At 45.8% G+C, this 17,960-nt stretch overlaps 1 protein-coding gene across 1 annotated transcript in view; it reads right to left on the reverse strand.

The window, feature by feature from the left end:
- The window catches only part of ITGA11 (integrin subunit alpha 11), a gene marked incomplete at its 3' end in the record, with an annotated part of 123,230 nt that overhangs the window by 77,607 nt on the left and 27,663 nt on the right, over positions 1–17,960 (reverse strand). Inside the window, exon 2 of the mRNA XM_082846243.1 lies at positions 17,325–17,436. Within this exon, the coding sequence (XP_082702369.1) occupies positions 17,325–17,436 (112 nt within the window). The remainder of the gene's footprint in view (positions 1–17,324; positions 17,437–17,960) is intronic.

A 17,960-nucleotide genomic window follows, 5' to 3' on the forward strand; every position in this document is an offset into this window, starting at 1 on the left:
CGAATTCTATCAAACATTTAGAGAAGAGCTAATATCTATCCTTCTCAAACTCTTCCAAAATATAGCAGAGGGAGGAACACTCCCAAACTCATTCTACGAGGCCACCATCACCCTGATACCAAAACCAGACAAAGATGTCACAAAGAAAGAAAACTACAGGCCAATATCACTGATGAACATAGATGAAAAAATCCCCAACAAAATACTAGCAAACAGACTCCAACAGCACATTAAAAGTATCATATACCATGATCAAGTGGGATTTAGCATACAAATTCAAGGATTCTTCAATATATGCAAATCAATCAATGTGAGAAACCATATTAACAAATTGAAGGAGAAAAACCATATGATCATCTCAATAGACGCAGAAAAAGCTTTTGACAAAATTCAACACCCATTTATGATAAAAACTCTCCAGAAAGTAGGCATAGAGGGAATTTCCCTCAACATAATAAAGGCCATATATGACAAACCCACAGCCAACATCGTTCTCAATGGTGAAAAACTGAAACAATTTCCGCTAAGATCAGGAACAAGACAAGGTTGCCCACTCTCACCACTACTACTCAACATAGTTTTGGAAGTTTTAGCCACAGCAATCAGAGAAGAAAAAGAAATAAGAGGAATCCAAATTGGAAAAGAAATAAAGCTGTCACTGTTTGCAGATGACATAATACTATACATAGAGAATCCTAAAGATGCTACCAGAAAACTATTAGAGCTAATCAATGAATTTGGTAAAGTAGCAGGATACAAAATTAATGCACAGAAATCTCTTGCATTCCGATACACTAATGATGAAAAATCTGAAAGAGAAATTAAGGAAACACTCCCATTTACCACTGCAACAAAAAGAATCAAATACCTAGGAATAAACCTACCTAAGGAGACAAAAGACCTGTATGCAGAAAACTATAAGACACTGATGAAAGAAATTAAAGATGATACAAGCAGCTGGAGAGATATACCATATTCTTGGATTGGAAGAATCAACGTTGTGAAAATGACTCTACTACCCAAAGCAATCTACAGATTCAATGCAACCCCTATCAAACTACCAACGGCATTTTTCAAAGAACTAAAACAAAAAATTTCACAATTTGTATGGAAACACAAAAGACCCTGAACAGCCAACACAATATTGGGAAAGAAAAATGGAGCTGGAGGAATCAGGCTCCCGGACTTCAGACTATACTACAAAGCTACAGTAATCAAGACACTATGGTACTGGCACAAAAACAGAAATATAGATCCATGGAACAGGACAGAAAACCCAGAGATAAACCCACACACCTACGGTCACCTTATTTTTGATAAAGAAGGCAAGAATATACAGTGGAGAAAAGACAGCCTCTTCAATAATTGTTGCTGGGAAAACTGGACAGTTACATGTAGAAGAATGAAATTAGAACACTCCCTAACACCATACACAAAAATAAACTCCAAATGGATTAAACATCTAAATGTAAGGCCAGACACTATGCATCTCTTAGAGGAAAACATAGGCAGAACACTCTATGACATAAATCACAGCAAGATCCTTTTTGACCTACCTCCTAGAGTAATGGAAATAAAAACAAAAATGAACAGATGGGACCTAATGAAACTTAAAAGATTTGGCACAGCAAAGGAAAACATAAGCAAGAGGAAAAGACAACCCTCAGAATGGGAGAAAATATTTGCAAATGAAACAACTGACAAAGGATTAATCTCCAAAATTTACAAGCAGCTCATGCAGCTCACTATCAAAAAAACAAACAACCCAATCCAAAAATGCGCAGAAGACCTAAATAGACATTTCTCCAAAGAAGATATATAGATTGCCAACACACACATGAAAGGATGCTCAACATCACTAATCATTAGAGAAATGCAAATCAAAACTACAATGAGGTATCACCTCACACCAGTCAGAATGGTCATCATCAAAAAATCTACAAACAATAAATGCTGGAGAGGGTGTGGAGAAAAGGGAACCCTCCTGCACTGTTGGTGGGAAAGTAAACTGATACAGCCACTATGGAGAACAGTATGGAGGTTCCTTATAAAACTACAAATAGAACTACCATACGTCCCATCAATCCCACTACTGGGCATATATCCTGAGAAAGCCATAATTCAGAAAGAGTCATGTACCACAATGTTCGTTGCAGCTCTATTTACAATAGCCAGGACATGGAAGCAACCTAAGTGTCCATTGACAGATGAATGGATAAAGATGTGGCACATATATACAATGGAATATTAGTCAGCCATAAAAAGAAACGAAATTGAGCTATTTGTAATGAGGTGGATGGACCTAGAGTCTGTCATACAGAGTGAAGTAAGTCAGAAAGAGAAAGACAAATACCGTATGCTAACACATATATGGAATTTAAGAAAAAAAATGTCATGAAGAACCTAGGGGTAAGACAGGAATAAAGACACAGACCTACTAGAGAATGGACTTGAGGATATGGGGAGGGGGAAGGGTAAGCTGGGACAAAGTGAGAGAGTGAATGGACATATATACACTACCAAATGTAAAATAGATAGCTAGTGGGAAGCAGCCGCATAGCACAGGGAGATCGGCTGGGTGCTTTGTGACCACCTAGAGGGGTGGGATAGGGAGGGAGACCCAAGAGGGAGGAGATATGGGGATGTATGTATATGTATACCTGATTCACTTTGTTATAAAGCAGAAACTAACACACCATTGTAAAGCAATTATACTCCAGTAAAGATGTTAAAAAAAAAAACCTTGGCTCAGAGGTTGGGGAGAGGCAGAGGGGAGAGCACAGAGGGGAGCTGCTCTCACAGGTAGAGCCATCCCAGGTGGGCCAAGCCACTGTCCACCACCCTCCTGCCCTCTGCCCGACTTCATTTCAGCTGGGCCCTTCTAAGGTTTGCAGGGGAAAGAAAAAGACAGGAAATCTCCACCTCTCCCACATGCGGCCATCGTCCCCAGACTCTTTATAACAACAATGTCCAGCTTTGGGCTTCCCTGAGATTTAGATTGCAGACTCCTAGAACCATTCTCTCCTCCTCCTGTGGGCCTGCACCTAGCACCAAAGATGTAGAGACGAGTGAAAGCAAGCCCTATCCTTGGGGCCCACAGCCCCCTTTCTCTCCTTACTTCCTGAGCTTTTTACTCCCCATCCCGTCTTCTCTCCTCTTCCCTCTTCCCCATTTCATTTTCCATTTCTCTTAACTGGCTTTTTCTACTACTCTCTCTCTCTCTCTCTCTCTCTCTCTGTCTCTCTGCATTATTGGCTCAGGGTGACTCATCACAGCTCAATCAGGAAGAAGTGATTCAAGAGAGAAAGTGGGGAGGATTTAGGAACTCAACAGAAAATGACAGAAACCTTGTCAAGATGGTCTCAAATCAATAAGAAGCCTTTGCCATTGGCTGTGTATCTGAGTCTTGCTACTTTGTGGAAGAGAAGTTGCTGAAAGAGAAGAAAAAAACACCTGCAAGAGTTTGAAATCCTGAGGGGCTCTTGGTTCTTCACAAAACAGTCAGGGAAAGTTAGAAGAAGGCATTCTATCCAAGCCTGGAGAAAACAAGGGTTAGGTTAGGGATGGATCACAGTTAACATTAGTGAGGAAAAAGCACGTATAGCACGCTAATTTGATTTTCTAATTGTATATAACTTTAAAACATGTTTATTTCTCTTTGTGGTTTTCAATAAGGAATTTAGTTTTTCACATTTTGTAGCCTAACCGAATGGAAGCAGGTGTGGTTCTTAGTGGCATCCATGGGAAGCTTAGATGACTGGAGAGAAGAGCTGTTACCAGGCAGCCTTGCTCCCCCTAGTGTCAGCTATGATGACTGCAGATAAAGTGCCAAGGAGCGATTAAAAACTGAATACCAGTCGTAAAAATTCAAGCCTGTGAAATTATAAAGCCATTCTCAAGATGGAGTGAATTTCAGCATTAGTTTATTTTCCACCTCATGTGAGGAGCTCGCCTTCCCTCTCCTGTTCTGGTCTTAGGAAGGACATTGGGGTCACAGAAGGAACAGTGTTGGTGGCAGAGGAGGGAGGGAGGTGGAAGAGCCACAGGCTGCTGAAGCGGGGGGGGGGGGGGGGGGGGGGGGGGGGGGGGATGGCGGGGATGGCACGTGGAGGAGAGGCTGAGCTGGCAAATCCCTCTGGCTTCCCCGAACTGCCCAAATTAGATTTATTTTCTTTCTTAGAGGTTAGAAACCAGGAGGCTTTGCTTTCAATGTTTCCACTACCGAGATTGTGCCTCTTACCCCCAAAGCACATAGAAGCACATAGAAGCTGGCTCTCTGCCCCGCCTGGATCAGCACAGCACTATGGTCATTCTAGGGCCCTGAGGACTGGCCTTGGCTCTGACTCTGGTTGACCAGGTTGGGAGTGTGTCAGAGGTTACCTGGGCCCTCGCTGACATACTCCTCAAGTCTAGGACTTTCCCGTGTTGGTTTGGTATTTAAAAAAAAAAAAAAAAAAAAAAAAAGGAGAGAGCATGAGAGAGAGCTAGCAGAGGAGAGAAAACAAATCTCCTGGAGATGGGGGGTCATTTGCAGGCTGCATCTTAAATACTAACACTGCCCCGAGAATTCTGGCTCGTTCTGGGGCCAACACGCTTTCCTTGGCTGCTCTCAATGCTGCTTTGTGTTGTTTAGGGCTTGAAGGAGCCCCCAGCTCCTGCCTGTGAGGGTGACTGTCTGCATAACTGTCCAGCCCTCTGTGGCGCACTCTCTTCTTGTCCATGTGCTGCCTGCCTGCCAGGGTCTGCTGGGTGGCTTGACCCCGGGCCCTGGGCCAACATGTCCCCAACGACTACAGTTTGTCTGTCTTTCTTCCTCTCTCTCGTGTGTTGGGTGGTTTCATCCTATCCTGGGCTTTGCTTCTGTAGTGATTTATCTGTTAACCAGCATGAGTCATGGTTCCGGATTTTATTTGTTCCAAGAGAAAATAGCAGAGGGCATTTATGCACTGTGGTGTTGGGAGCCCGCTCTGGGGGCCCAAGCCAGGAAAAGAGCTTAGGATGTTCCTTAGTGAGATTTCCACAGCAACCAAGTCTGAGGCTGCCCCAGCCCTGACAACTGTCACCGAGGAGGGGGGACGACTTGGATAAGATCTGTCATTCTGCCCAGAAAACTGGCCCCAGGGGCCCTTTTCCTGGAAACCCTCCTGGACACCATATCCTTTCTTGAGGAACAGGCCCGCAAAGGGAACTAACCTACCCAGCATCTGCCCATGGTAGACACTTCACACACCATCTCCTATTTCTTCCTCAAAGTACTCTTGGGGGGTTGCATCATTGTGCCCATTTTACAGATAAGGAGACTATGGTCCAGTACGTGGATGTGATGTGCTCACGTTACCATGGCTTGGAAAGTGGCTGAGCCCAGGTTTGTGTGGTTCTGAAGCCTAGGCTTTTCCTGCAGTAAGGGCCACCCTAGTGTGCCTTCACTTATCTGCTGAAGATCTGTGCCCATTTTGTGACATTGCTATAACCCTGCAGAAAAGGGCCACAGATGAGAGGCTGGGAAACCTTGGGGTTGGTAAGGAGGAAATGACAGGGCCCAAGGGCATCACCCCCTGGGCCTAGGCTTGCCTGCCAATTTTTGTGGATTTATTCCTCATGGATTTCCTTTCCGGTCAACCCTAAATTCCACCATCAGTGGGTTTTAGACATGAAAGATCCCAGTGAAAATGCAAACTTGTTATCTGGGAAGGTCAGTAGATGAAGGTATGGTAGAAGAATTAATGCCTTACCCAAATTCTACTAGTATTTAGTTTAAGTAGATATCACCTAGTGATCTTGAGACAAGGGACCCAGGATGGTGGGTGGACTAATGCTTTGGCAGTTTTCGCACATGTAGCAGGTGGAAGTACTACAGGAAGTAGAAGCAATGCTGGACTGGGCTTTAGGAGACCTGGGTCTCAAGGGTGACCTTGGTGTAGGCTCTTTCTAGCTCTGGGCCTTTGCCTTCTTTGCTTGTAAAATAAGGAATTGGGGCTAAATAATTTCTAAGACCCCTCTCAGCAGGGGGAGCAGTCCTGAAGGCCAAGGCCACCCATGTTCACTGTGTGTCCACCTGTACCTCGTGGGCCTGCTCCCAGCCACCCTGTCCCTTCTCAACCCATCTCTGCCTCTGAGAATCAGGGTCCCCTGAAGACCCCAGCAATGGTGACCCTGTTTTCAGGCTAAGGAGATAGCCCTGTGTGTGAAGATACCATGTCTTCAGCGAGGTCTCCGGGGAGAGATGGGGCGTGAACCTGTGTCAGGCAGATGCATTCCAAGCTTATCCACCTTAGGGGCTGAGGGTGCCCATCCTGTGTGGCGCCAGGCCTCTGGGAGGAGGTAGGGGTGGAGGTGGAGGTGGGGCAGGGTGCTGGCAGGAGCTGCCCTAGGGGGAGGGTTTGCTTCCGAGCCCAAGCCCGGCAGGTCTCTGGATCTCCCTCCCTACCGCCTCAAGGTCCGTCCGCAGGGCACCCAATCACACAGGCCCTTCAGCATCTGACTTCACCAACTCTGAGTGCAATTATTGCAGAAGAATCCAAAAGGATCCTTCAAAGCGGCAGGAAGCTGTCTAGGACCCCTCGCGACTTTGGATGAGCCAAGCCTCCAAGTCTGTCCTTCCATTGCAGAGGGTGAGGACAGTTATGTTTAAGAGGCTCCCTTTTGCCCAAGAGAAGCCTCTGTTTCCCATCATGACACCCCAGAATCGGGGAGACCAAGGCTGTGGTGTCATTCCCCAAGAGCCAGCGCACCTAACTTCCTTCTCAGTCTCCCCTCCACCAGATCGCCTTTCTCCGTTTTCTCTTGGCTTCCAGGACCCACCCTCTCACTGCCCTGTCCCTCTCTGTGTGCAAACTCTCTCGGCCCCAGCCAGGGTTGCCGCCAGGTAGTGCCCTGCGGATGGTGCCTCAGGTCAGGTGGACAGGTGCCAGGAAGCCTGGGCTGGGCTCCTTCCCCTTCCCTCAAGGGTGCAGTCAGGCCCGTGAAAGTAATAAAATTGGTGGCTACGTGCAGAAGCAGGGCGGGCAGCGGGGTACAGGGACAGGGTGGCCTCCCTTGGCTTTGGTTACCCTCTAAACCCCTATCTTGTCCATTTCCATCAGAGATTCTGGTGCAGGAGCCAAGAGGGGAGTGGAAGAAGTGAGGAGGGAGGAGGGGAGAAGGGATGGGGAAGGGAAGGGGGCTGAAGGGGCAGAGGGGAAGAAAAGTTGAGCAAGTAAGGAGTGGCGAAAGAAATGCAGAAATCAGGACAAGGAAATGGGCCAAGAGAAGAAAAAAGAAAATTGAAAAGCAGGAGAAAGCAGAGGCAGGGCTAAGAGAGACGGGAGCGGCTTCAGGTGGATGACAAGAATGAGGTGTGAGCAGCTCTTTGCAAAAACAGCTTCCTCTCTGTCCTCCCAACCCCAGCTCCAGCCCCTTCCCAGGTGTCTCTGGGTCACCAACTTAAGAAACCGGGGATAGAAATCTCTAGGGCTGTGGTTCTCAGAGTGTGGGCCCCAGCAGCACCAGTGCCACCTGGGAATTTGTTAGAAGCAAATTCGCAGGTCCCACCCTAGACCTATGGAATCAGAACTCTGGAGGCGGGGCCCAGTGATCCGATTTAACAAGCCCCCGAGGGGATTCTGATGCACACCGAGGCTTGAGGACCAGCGCTCTACAGTGGTACTGCAGATGTTTTGTGTACGTTGCAATGAGTCTTGGCAGGAGCTCTAGACTTATTCTGTGCGCGTGAGTGTACGTCATGAGTCTTCCGTACATCTCAAGGGCTGGTCCTATAAGCATCTGCCCAGAGTTGCAAGCTCCCAAGCTAGGCCCCTTCGGCGGCTTCTGGGAGAGGCACACACAGATAAGCCCTCACAGCACTGCACCCCAACCTCCCTGTCTGGGAACAGGCAACCTGAAGGCCCCTGTCCCCTGCTGCCAGCTGTCCAGCTGCACTCTTTTGACCCTTGGATACTTCAAACCAACGGGACCAAAGATTGGCTCACCCGTTCCCCCAAAGTCTGTCTCCTGTTGCTGGATTTTGCTTTATCACTATCTTCTCAGTCAGCAAAACAAGTCCTCAGCCATCCTTCATCCTGGTTCATCTCTGACCCCGCCCCCCTCCATTCTTGCCCGGCTCACTCTGCTCCAGCCACACACACTGTTCCTGGAACATCCCAAGCATCTTCCCACCTCAGGACCTTTGCCCTTGCCATTCCCTCTACCTGGAATACCCTTTTCTCAGATATCCATGATTGTCTCAGATTCTCTGTTTTCTTTAGGTCTCTGACTGCTGTCACCCTAGCACTGAGGCCCTGCCTGATGGCCTGTATAAGGGAGCAGCCCTCCCCCCACCCGCTGCTCCCAAGCCCCCTTGTCCTGCCTAATGCTTCTCCACTGCACACATCACCATCTGACAGATGATGGGCAACTTCATAATGTGCCCTGCCCCACCAGAAGAAAAGTCCCATCAGGACAGGGACTTAGAAGTTTTGTTCACCGTTGAATTCCCAGGACCTAGCACAGGTTCTCAAGAATGAATGAATGAACTATTGACACTCATACAGCAGGCCCCTTCCTCCAAGCCCCACCCCTTAGGTCCTCCACCCACCTAGACTTCTATAGCCTTCCCACCAGACTCCTCACCTCCAGGATCTCCTCCCATATGGTAGCGTAAGTGATCACCCTAAAACTTAGAACTCTAGTGAACCACCCTCTTGCTCTAAAACCTCCAATGGCTCCCCACTGCCTCCCAGATATAATCCCCGCACTCTGGTATTTCAGAAGCTCTGTGGTACTCCCCTCCCTCTCCCAGCCTCTGGTCTGGTCTACTGCTCTGCTTTCCATACTTTCTCTTCCAGACACATGGGACAGTGTCCTTTCTCTAAACGTGACCTCTTCTTTTCCAGCCCTGTACTCTTACCCATGCTGTTCCTTCCATCTGTTATACTCTTCTCATCCCTGTCTATTCTACACATAGAAATCCTACCCAGGTGGAAGCCCCCTCCTCCACAACCCTCTCCCGATTCCCTCCCCCACCTAGTCCTGCTGAATTAGAAATTCCCTCCCTCACGTGAACTCCTGCGATCCTTTCTGTGTGTCCTCTCTTGGTATTTATCATCCGGGCTTGGGGTTCTGTGAATATACACCCTCTCTTTCTGGCTGGACTCAGCATTTTTATGTGAATCTGCTAGTGCTGGGTCTTGGTCATCGCAGCCTCGACTCTTATGGGGCCAGCAGTGTAGCTGGGCAGGAGGGGCACCACTGCGGTCTGACTGTAGTTTCCCAGTCAGTCTCTGGGCTGGGGCTGCTTCTGCCCTGTGCTGTCTTGGGCCTAACAAGACCTGGGTTCCAGATGTAGCTCAGACACATACTATGTTATCTCTCTTGGAGTCTCAGTTGCCTCATCTGTAAAGTGGGGACAAGCCTATTTCTCTTACAAGTTGCTCACATCCCCGAACCTGTGGCCCAGGGAATTCACATGCCCTTTTGTTCTTAAAGCCCACTGAGTTCCAAAGGGTTCCCCTTGTGGAACCCACTGGGGCTACCAGGTTCCTGCTTCCCAGCACCCTTGAGGGGAGAGGGTGAAATGCGCCACCTCCCTGAGAGCTGAGGCTTCTTTCTCTGGGGTGAAAGCTTCAGTGACATACTGGAAATTTGTGGGGCCCAGCTCTGTTTTTTCTCAGCACCAGGAGGCTTCCTGCTCCAGTGGACCAAAGCCTTGGTGAGGCCCTCTGCAAACCCTACACTGGAGTTTCTGGGACATCAAACGGTCTTGAAAACCAACTGACTTAATGATTTCAATGTACATACATTAGAGTCATGTGGATTAAATTTCTCTGAAAATACACAAGGGCTTAAAAAGCAGGGGCAGAGAATACTCAGCCCAAGAAGAATTTGTCTTCTCTTTTCATTTTTGTGTGTCTGTGAGTGTTGTTACTGTTGCTGAAAGCAAGGCATGTGGAGAACCGTTCAAGATGTCTGAAGCACAGTTAGTTTTGCCGAGTTTGAATTCTGAGTTGGGAATGTGGTGGGCAGGAGATGAAGGGTTAAGAGAATAAAGTGGCAGCCCCACTAGGTCTGTCCCCTTGTCCTCCAACCAATTTACCTCAGGGTCTGGTGCCCTTGATGTTCAAGGAGGCTCACGGCCTGATAAATGAGGGCCCGACCTCATTGGTGCCTGTGGTTGGAGACACCTGGTGGGTCCTTCTCTGCAGCAATGTTGGGACCTGGAATTTTGGGCAGGGGCTGGGGGTGATGCTGTTTCCCACTGGCATCTCCCAATCCTCAGTGAAAATGGTGATCCAGGAGGCCCCAGTCTCCCTGCTAGAGTCCTGGGGAATTCTTTAAAACACAGATTCCCTGGCCCCACTGCAGGCCCAGGAGATGCAGACCAAGGTGTGCCAGCTCTACCTTAAGGGCTGGAAGCTGGGTCCACACCCAGGAGACAGAAGACCCTGGGTCAAAGTGAGCCTCTTGACCAAGTCGCCAGGGGTCTGATTTCAGACTTGGCTGCTTGCTGGGTGAAAGCAACCCAATCCCCCATTTCCTGCTTTACTGATTATAACATTCAAGTTTTAGGTATTTGTTGATCTTTCCTAGCACCCTGAGATAGGTAATTTCATATCCATTTTGTGCATGAGCAAAGAGAGGTGTGGAAAGGATGAGAGAGCTTCTTCCAAGGTCTTCCTTCAAGTGGCGGTCTTTGGACTTTAAACCCTTGCTCTTGTCCTTCCTTTGAGGTACCTCCTGGCATGGACTTCAAACAACATGTACCACTGGAGTCACCCCTGTGCATAACTGCCAGGTGGTGTCCCCCAAATGACATTGACATTGACCTGTCTTTTCCCCTGATCCACATCTACGGGTCTTAGGTCTGGATAAAACTCTTGGAACGCTGCCTATGGGATGAGAAAAAATGGGGGCCTGGGGAGAAAGCAGAGAGGGGAAGCAATAAGTAGGGTATGCAGTGGGGTCTATGCAAGTGAGGACAGGGATTCCTGAAAGGTCCTGTGTGCTCCTATGTATTCTGCAGGAGGTGCAGCTCCCTGGGTCTCCAAGGCTTCTCTGTTTCTCTCAGCCAGAAAACACGCTCTGGTCCAGCGGCTCCCATGATGTTTCTGGCTGCGCTCAGATCAGCAAGAGTGGCCATGAGTCAATTCTATTGTACCATTCTGCTCATCTAAGCCCAGCCTCCAAGACCCCATTCAAATGCGCCTCTTCTATGAAGCTCACGCAGAGACCTCAGCCACAGAAATTTCTCCTTTCAAACTCTGGCTGAGCTTCTGCTGTGAGTGAGACAACTTGCTGGCTGCTCTCGTGCACAGGGATACGAGGCTAGTGTCCGATAAGGGAGGTGAGCCATGGCATAAGTGACTCCAACACAAGGTAGGAAATGATATGGGCCATCAGAGGGAGGACTTAGGAAGGGTAAGGCCATTTTAGGCTAGGAAAAGGATCCAGAAAGCCTTCATGGAGAAAGTGGTCTTACAAAGACAAACATAATTAACACCAGGTTGTATTTTGTCTTGCATTATTTTTAAATTATTTCAAGGATATTAGTGTCAACTCCTCAACTGGTCGGTGAGTTATTTGAGAGTGAAACCATACCAAAATTTTGCAGAGTCTAGTAAAATTTATTAACAGAAGCTTAATAAACATTGGTCACAACAAATTCAGTCTTGGGAACGTCAGTCCCATTTAATCTTTGACTATTCATACCATGTATAGAATACAGATGCTGTGCATCCGATGTCTGGTCTGGTTGAGAGAGACTCATACCATTAATTCAGTCTCTCAAAGTATGTTCTTTTGAGCATCTACTAATTTCCCGGGAGCATACGCCTGATTTCAGGAAGAAAGACAATGAAATAGGCAATTACTATCCATTTTGATAAATGTTATGAAAAGGAAAATCCAGAATTCTATGGGTACAGCTAATCTAGTGATGGAAAAGGATGGTCAGAGGAGGTTTCTCAGAGGAAGTGATACTTAAGTTGATTAAAGAACATGAAAGAGGGCTTTGGGACTTCCCTCGTGGTCCAGTGGCTAAGACTCTGTGCTCCTAATGCAGAGGGCCCAGGTTCAACCCCTAGTCAGGGACCTAGATCCCGTGTGCCACAACTGAAGATCCCACATGCCATAATGAAGGTCCTGCATGCCACAACTAAGACCCGGCGCAGCAAAATAAATAAACAAATAAATAAATAATTTTTTTTTTAAAAAAGAAAGAGGACTTTTAATTCCAGCCATAAACAACTATGAAAGCTAGATAAAATACATGAAACAACTATTTTCAGGCATTAAATAGCACTAGAGAGCTCAATACTTGAGCAAAGGTAAGTACAGGCACTAAACCCACATTTACCCAGTTTTCTCTCTGAGGGCGTTTTCCTATTGCAGCAGGGAAATAGAGTCCAGTCAGATAGCAGCAGTCTTGCTGGGTAGAGGAAACAGTGATTGGGGCTGAGGCTGCAAAAATAACTAGGATTTGGTGGAAGCAGGCAGAGAGGAGAGCACCTCAGAGAAAGGACCTCCAAAACTCTGCTAACATTTCCCCTTAGGGTCTTGGCTGACCCCTAAGCTGTGCATGCGTAGTGTGAGCTTCTGGAAAATCTATCAGAGAAGAGCCACAGGGAGCAGAGGTTTTAGAGGCTGCCCAGTGCTTAGGAGATGTTGGGGTTCATGCTCAGTCAGAATAGAGACATTTTAATGACTGCTGTGGGCTTTCAGTTGAGACCTCAGGAAATCTATGCCCTAGGAGTAAAGGCTGCACCATAGAAGTAAGGGCAAAACCAGATACCTGCCCTAACCAAGGCCCAAACCAAGCTGTGGTAAGTTCTAAGTGGTTTCACCAGTATTTTAATTGCTCATCAGAACAAAATGTATTTAAAGGAAGGTAACACAATCTATAGCCTCTACTGTGTACAATTCACAATGTTCAGCATAGAATAAAAATATATATATATTAAACAGGCAAAGAATCAGGAAAAAGTGACTGATAACCATAAGGTAAAACAGTCACTAGAAGCAGACCCAGAGATGATCCAGATATTGGAGTTAGCCTTAGCCAAGAAGGACTTCAAAATAACTGTGATTAATATGTTTAAAAAAACGGAGTCAAAGATGGGCAAATGGGCGAAAGATAGATTACTTTAATAGAATTAGAGTCTATAAAAAGAATCAAGTGGAAATTCAGGAATTGCAAAACAAAATATTTGTAATTAAGAATATATTGGATGCATTTAGCTGCACAATATACCTCATGTACATAGAAATAAAGTTCCTGAGAATATATTAATAATCAACTTATATATATATACATATATATACACACATATATACGTGTATATATATATATATATATATATATATATATATATATATATGAATATGTGGTGATCAAGCTTATCCCAGGAATACAAATTGGGCTTAATATTCAAAAAAATCAATGAATATAATTAATATTAACAGAATAAAGGAGAACCATATAATATCTCAATCTTCGCAGAAAAAGCATCTGATAAAATTCAACACCTATTACATACACACACACAGAGACAAACACACACAAATAAACCTCAGAAAAGTAGGAACAGAAGAAAACTTTCTTAATATGAAGGTATCTACAACAAACAAATCAATAAACTACAGTTAACATCTTATTTAATTATGAAATATTGAAAGTTTTCCCTCTAATAAGGGAAGTAAGAAAATCATGTTTGGGATCACAACTTCTATTCAATCATGTACTGAAGGTCCTGGCTGTTGCAATTAGGCAAGAGAAACAGAAATAAAAGCTATGAAGGTTGGAAAAGAAGAAATAAAGTAATTACTTCAGATGATCTGCTTGTATACATAGAGAATTCAAAAGGATCTACAAGCAAACTATTAGAAATAATAAATGAATTTAGTAAAGTTGCTGGCTATAATGTAAATATAAAAAAGTCAATTGTATTTTTCTATACTAGCAAAAGATTGGAAAATGAAATAAGAATATTCTATTTTAGGGACTTCCCTGGTGGTGCAGTGGTTAAGACTCCATGCTCCCAATACAGGGGGTCCGGGTTCGATCCCTGGTCAGGGAACTAGATCCCACATGCATGCTGCAACCAAGAGTTTGCATGCCACAACTAAGGAGCCCATGTGCCGCAACTAAGGAGCTGGCAAGCCGCAACTAAAGGAGCCCGTGAGCCACAACTAAGGAGCCCACGTGCCGCAACTAAGGAGCCGGCGACCTGCAACTAACGAGCCGCAACTAAGGAACCTGCCTGTTTCAACTAAGACCTGGCGCAACCAAATAAATAAATAAAAAATAAAAAGAATATTCTATTTTTAATTAGCATAAAATATTGAGTACCTAGGAATTAATATAATAAAAGGTATGCAAGAGTTTTACACTGAAAATTTCAAAGCACTGTTGAGAGAAAAATTTTTTAAAACTAAATAAATGGAGGGATATACATGTTCATGGTTTGGAAGACTCAGTATTATCAAGATTTCATTTCTCCCCAAGTTGATCTATAAATTTAATGCAATCCCAATCAAAATCTCAGCAAGTTTGATTAGGGGAAATTGACAAGCCTATTCTAAAATTCATAAGGAAATAGAGAGGACCTAGTATAGCTAAAACAATCTTGTCAAAGAAGAACAAAGATGGAGAACTCACACTAACTTCAAGACTTGCTTTGAAGCTACAGTAACCAAGGCAGCTTTCTATACTATGGAGTAGAATAGAGGCTAGAAATAGACCCATACATATAGGGTCACCTGATTTTCAACAAAGATGACACTACAATTTAGTGGGGAAATAGTCTTTCAACAAATGGTGCCAGATCAATTGGATATCCATATTAAAAAAAACACCTTAGATCTTTATCTCACATCTCATACAAAACTTAATTTGAGATGAATCACTGACTTAAATGAGAAAGCAAAATCATCAAACTTCTGGAAGAAAACAGAGGAAAATATCTTCATGATCTTGGGAGAAGCAAAAATTTCTTAAATGGGACACACAAGAAACACTAACCATAAAAAAGACAGATAAATCAGACTTCACTAAAATTAAGAACTCTATTCATAAGAAGATACCATTAAAAGGATGAAAAGGCAAGATATAGACTGGGAGAAGTTCTTTGCAATGCTTTTCTCTGACAAAGGATTTGTATTTAGAATATATTTTTTAAAGTCCTATAAATCAATAAGAAAAAGACATACAACACAATTTAAAAAATGGGCAAAAGACTCAACTGGACATTTCACAAAATAGGATACCAAAATGGCCAATATATTTACCAAAGGTTACTCAACATCATTAGTCATTAGAAAAATGCCAATTAACCCCACAATTAGATACCACTACACACCATCAGAATGGCTAAAATTAACGATTGATAATACCAAGTGTTAGCGAGGATGGGAAGCAACTAGAACTCTCATGTTACTAGAAGAATTTAAATTGGTGAACCATTTGGGGAAAAAATGCTTGGCAGGTCCCACAAACATATACCTTCCCTTTAACTCAGTGATTCTATTCCTGAGTATATACCAGATAAAAAATGAGTGCATATGTTCATCAGAAGACATGTATAAGAATGTTAATAGGGCTTCCCTGGTGGCGCAGTGGTTGAGAGTCCGCCTGCCGATGCAGGGAACACGGGTTCGTGCCCCGGTCCGGGAAGATCCCACATGCCGCGGAGCGGCTGGGCCTGTGAGCCATGGCTGCTGAGCCTGCGCGTCTGGAGCCTGTGCTCCGCAATGGCGGAGGCCACAACAGTGAGAGGCCCGTGTACCGCAAAAAAAAAAAAAAAAAAAAAGAGAATGTTAATAGTATCTCTACTTGAAATAGCCAAAAATGGAAACAATCCAAAGATCCATCAATAGTAGAATAAATAAATAAAACGTGGTGCATTGCTACCGTAGAATATTACACATCAGTGAAGAAACATCAAGTATGAAACATTCAACAGTAATAGACATAATGTTGAGTAAAACAGGTCAGGTACAAATGCGTACTTAATGTGTGATATCATCTATATGAAGTTCAAACACAGGCAAAATCAATCTATGGTGATAGGAGTCAGAACAGTGGTTACCTGGAGCGGTGGGAGGCACAAGGAGCTTTCCAGGGAGCTGGACATGTTCTCTATCATGTTCTGGGAGGTGATCACAATGGCCATATACATGTGTAAAAGTTCACCGGTTTGGACACTTAAGATGCCTGTGCTTTACTGTATCTAAGTTATACCTCAGTCGAAAGATAATAAGATACTCCTTCACAAAAAAATGTATGAGAGAATTTGTCAGATCTGAGTGGTAGGGTAGGGTGAGTCGGGAAGGTAGGAGAGGACATCACGGGAGGAAGGAACAGCATGTGCAAAGAAGCTCTGGAGAACTGGAAAAATGGAAATAATGCAATGTGGTGGAGTGTGGAGCGCAGGAAAGGAGGTGGCGGAAGCAGAAGGAGAAGAGGGTGGGAGGGTAGGCAGAGGCCAGATTGGGAAGAGGGCAGGTAGGACATTTATCGTCAGTGTTCACATGGTCCCTTGACTCGGCAAGGGCTTCTAAGAGGGCAGATCAAAGGGCTAGTCCTCTCCATCTCGGGAAGGAAGGAAAGCCTTGCCTTCTGACAGCTGAAAACCAATCAGCAGAAGGAGAATGGCAATGAACAGTACACGTGCATGAGGGATCTTACTGGGGCGATGAAATTGTTCTACAACTGATGAACTGTACAACTCGGTAAATTTACTTTAAAAAAAATCACCGAATCGACACTTGAAGTGAGTAAATTATATAATATGTAAAATGTAATCCAACAAAGTTATATTAAAAATCAGACGCGGACCCTTCCCGCCTCTTGATGCCCCCGTCCCAGAGGGGTCCTTGGGATCTCTCTGGCTCTCTCCCCGCCACTCAGCCTTGCTCTCACTTCCCTTTGCCCCACTGTTCCTGTATTTTAGCTTTGAGCACACTCACATCTGTCCCCTCAGAGACATCCCGCTCTCCAACAGCTCTCCCAGCCGCCAGGACCAGAGGCACTGCCCCCACTGATGAGACCCTGAGAGGGGATGGGAGGGGCTCATTATTGGTTCTAGGTGCCTGCTACTTGTGCTGTCCCATAACCCGGAGAAGGAGGGGTGCTCATTCCCATTTCTCAAATGAGAAGATCAAAGCCTGTGAAATGGGATGCTCATGATTTCATGGACAGGGGCAGATCCTAGGCAGCCCCTGACCTGCCACAACAAGAAGTCAAGTCCCCGGCAAGGGGGGCGTCTACACATGAGGGCCAGTGCTGCCAGCCGATGGAGGGGCTGGGTGAGGGGCAGTGCAGGGCTACGGTGGAGGCGGCAGCTCTCACTCACCACTTCTTGCCGCTGATGTCATGCTGCTGCACCGTGTAGCCAAAGAAGGCGGCTCTGGAGCCGGGGATGACTCGGGGCTTCTTGATGTCCATGTTGAAGGTGTCCGTGAACCCTGGGTGGGGAGGAAAGGAGTCAGGCAGGTGGAGGTCCAGGGTCTTGGCTGTGGATGGAGTATGTTCCCCTATCCCTGGGGAGCCCCAGTTCCTGTCTGGGGAGCCAACAGTCTGATGGGAAAGGCCCAGCCACTGCCCTGGGGGAGCCAATCTGATAGGGGAGGCATAGGCATAAAACCTACTCTTAGAGAGACCAGGTGGGTCTGAAAGGGAAGACCCAGTCCCTTCCCGAGAGAATTCCTGCTCCCATAAGGAAGACACAGTCCCCGTCCCCCTCCATCACTCCTTCCTCCAACCCTGCTTCTTCTAGCTTCTGCTGGTCTCCTCTTCTGGTTTTTTTTTTTCTCTTTTCCCTCCTTTCTCCTCCTTCGCTCCCCACTCCTCCCTCTCTTTCTCCCTTCTCTCACCTCTGCCTGCTAAAGAGTCACGGAGCTGATTTCCCACCTCTCTCGCCTCCCCCCACCGTCCCACCAAGCCTGGGGTCCTAGTGGCCATGGCTCCAGCGCTGCTGGCTGACCACCTC

The sequence above is a fragment of the Leucopleurus acutus genome (genome assembly GCF_964270905.1).
Source record: "Leucopleurus acutus genome assembly, chromosome: 1".
In the NCBI taxonomy this organism is placed as follows: Eukaryota; Metazoa; Chordata; class Mammalia; order Artiodactyla; family Delphinidae; genus Leucopleurus; species Leucopleurus acutus.